Source organism: Berghia stephanieae, chromosome 14, assembly GCF_034508935.2.
Source record: "Berghia stephanieae isolate SIO BIC M18660-M18661 chromosome 14, UCSD_Bste_1.3, whole genome shotgun sequence".
Taxonomy (NCBI): domain Eukaryota; kingdom Metazoa; phylum Mollusca; class Gastropoda; order Nudibranchia; family Aeolidiidae; genus Berghia; species Berghia stephanieae.
In genome coordinates, this window is record NC_088373.1 from 289,894 (window position 1) to 291,928 (window position 2,035).

General features: G+C 37.8%; 1 protein-coding gene across 1 annotated transcript; it reads right to left on the reverse strand.

The window, feature by feature from the left end:
• Nucleotides 1–1,156: 1,156 nt before the first annotated feature.
• Nucleotides 1,157–1,738, reverse strand: LOC144960057 (fibrinogen-like protein 1). Its single transcript, XM_078893005.1, has one exon. It carries the CDS (start codon nucleotides 1,736–1,738, stop codon nucleotides 1,157–1,159), a length of 582 nt encoding a protein of 193 aa, XP_078749131.1.
• Nucleotides 1,739–2,035: the final 297 nt, after the last annotated feature.

Sequence of the window (2,035 nt, forward strand, 5' to 3'; positions counted from 1 at the left end):
GTAAAAGGCCTTATAAATAACTGAAGCACCAGGGGATAAGTAAGTAATGTAAGTAAAAGACCTTATAAATAACTGAAGCACCAGGGGGATAAGTAAGTATTGTAAATAAAAGGCCTTATAAATAACTGAAGCACCAGGGGGATAAGTAAGTAATGTAAGTAAAAGGCCTTATAAATAACTGAAGCACCAGGGAGATAAGTGAGTAATGTAATTAAAAGACCTTATAAATAACTGAAGGACCAGGGATATAAGTAAGTAATGTAAGTAAAAGGCCTAATAAATAACTGAAGCACCAGGGAGATAAGTGAGTAATGTAAGTAAAAGCCTTATAGATAAATGAAGAACCAGGAGATAAGTGAATAATGGAAGTAAAAGGCCTTATAATGCAGGAGTATCCTATCTTGATGATGATATGGGGTACAAAACATGATCTTGTCTGAAGCATTTTTGTAGGAGGTTGAAGAATTTTTTTGCCGATAGAGGTTTCCTATTCTATATGTTTACAATTGGTGTGTTAACCAAGTGCTATGAAGTTTTGCATAAAAAGAAAAAAGAAAAAAAGAACAGGATTCACGTAATTTTACGACACTAGGTGCACTAACACAAGTTAGTCGGTCAATTCAGCGCTATATATACCGTCATGGTCAACGCTGTTTATCTCAAATCTTTCAATAAACGGAAAAACTCGTATTTAAAAACTTGGCAGAAAACTCGTCCTTCAAACATCAAAGGTTTAAATGACATTCATCTTGGCAAAAGCTTTCAAACCTGGGACTCTTTTGGCAAAAAAACCCTTTCAAATCTGAGACTTTGCGATGTCCCAAGTTTGAGTTTTTTTTTTTTTTGTTTGACCAGGATGAGATTTCTCGCCAAATCTTTAAATACGAGTTTTTACAGAGTCTGGCAATAAATTGGTTAATAACAAAATTTAAGACTTTCGTTGTTCCATTTTGATGGAAAATCGAGAAGACATTCGAATATATGACAAAACGTCTAAAAACAGAATTATTATTGGGGATAGATTATCAGATAAGAAATGGATTTCGACACGACATAAGATTATTGCGATGTGTTATATTTGTTTCTTAATTTTGTTTTAATATTTCTCTGATGAAAGGTTTGAAACGCAAACGATCATGTTTTGATGATCCCAAAACTAGCACGTGAGATACATATGAAAGTCCCTGATCCAAGGCACTGCAAAAGACATGTTCACTCCTAGCATTGAGAATCGCTGTTGACTTGGCATATCGCTCCAGTCTTCCAATCCCCAACTCATGAAATTACACGGGTTATCACAGCTACGTGGATGCCACCAGCCAGATTCCACCAAAGACGCACAATTGATCAAGGCGTTCCCATCATTGTCCTTGTCCCAGGTTGAAAACGCTGTTTTCTGGACAGATTGGAAGCAATCTCCAGCAAAGGAAGACCCAGGCGGAGTTCCGTTGGTGTTATCTTCCGAGCTTAAAAACGTAATTGGAAACTTTTCAGCCTCACTGCCAACGACAAAACCGTAATAGATACGGTAAACATTGTTACGCTTACCTGAAGGATCCGAAACAAATTCCAGCGGAGCATACAAAGTATTACAGTGTGCGTAAGTACTGAGAACATGCCATGTGCTTAGACCAATCCAGTTATTGTGTTCATCATCTAACTGGAAACCCCTGACATATTCATTCCATGTGCGATTAACGTTCAAGTTTCCGCTATTTGTCATCACACGTATATTCATATAGGAACCAGACACAAAACAGCGAATTTTATACACGTTGCCATCTTGCCTTGGGTCTATTAAAAATGTTCATTCCGTGGTCATAGCACCAGCGGCTTGAGCTTCTTGACAGTCCTTGAATGCCCTGTCGCATCTTTGGCCGTGAGTTCCGAAAACACAATCACACATATGCATTCACGGTTCCAATATCCATGTTTGAGTAATACGTGTGTTGTTTATCTGGTGTGTCACATACACGTATGATCGACACACATCGTGGATAAAGCATTTTCCTGTTTTTTCTCAGTACTGACACCT

What these genes read in the sequence shown, in the direction of transcription:
- LOC144960057 (XM_078893005.1), bottom strand. Translation starts at nt 1,738, where the DNA reads ATGAATATACGTGTGATGACAAATAGCGGAAACTTGAACGTTAATCGC.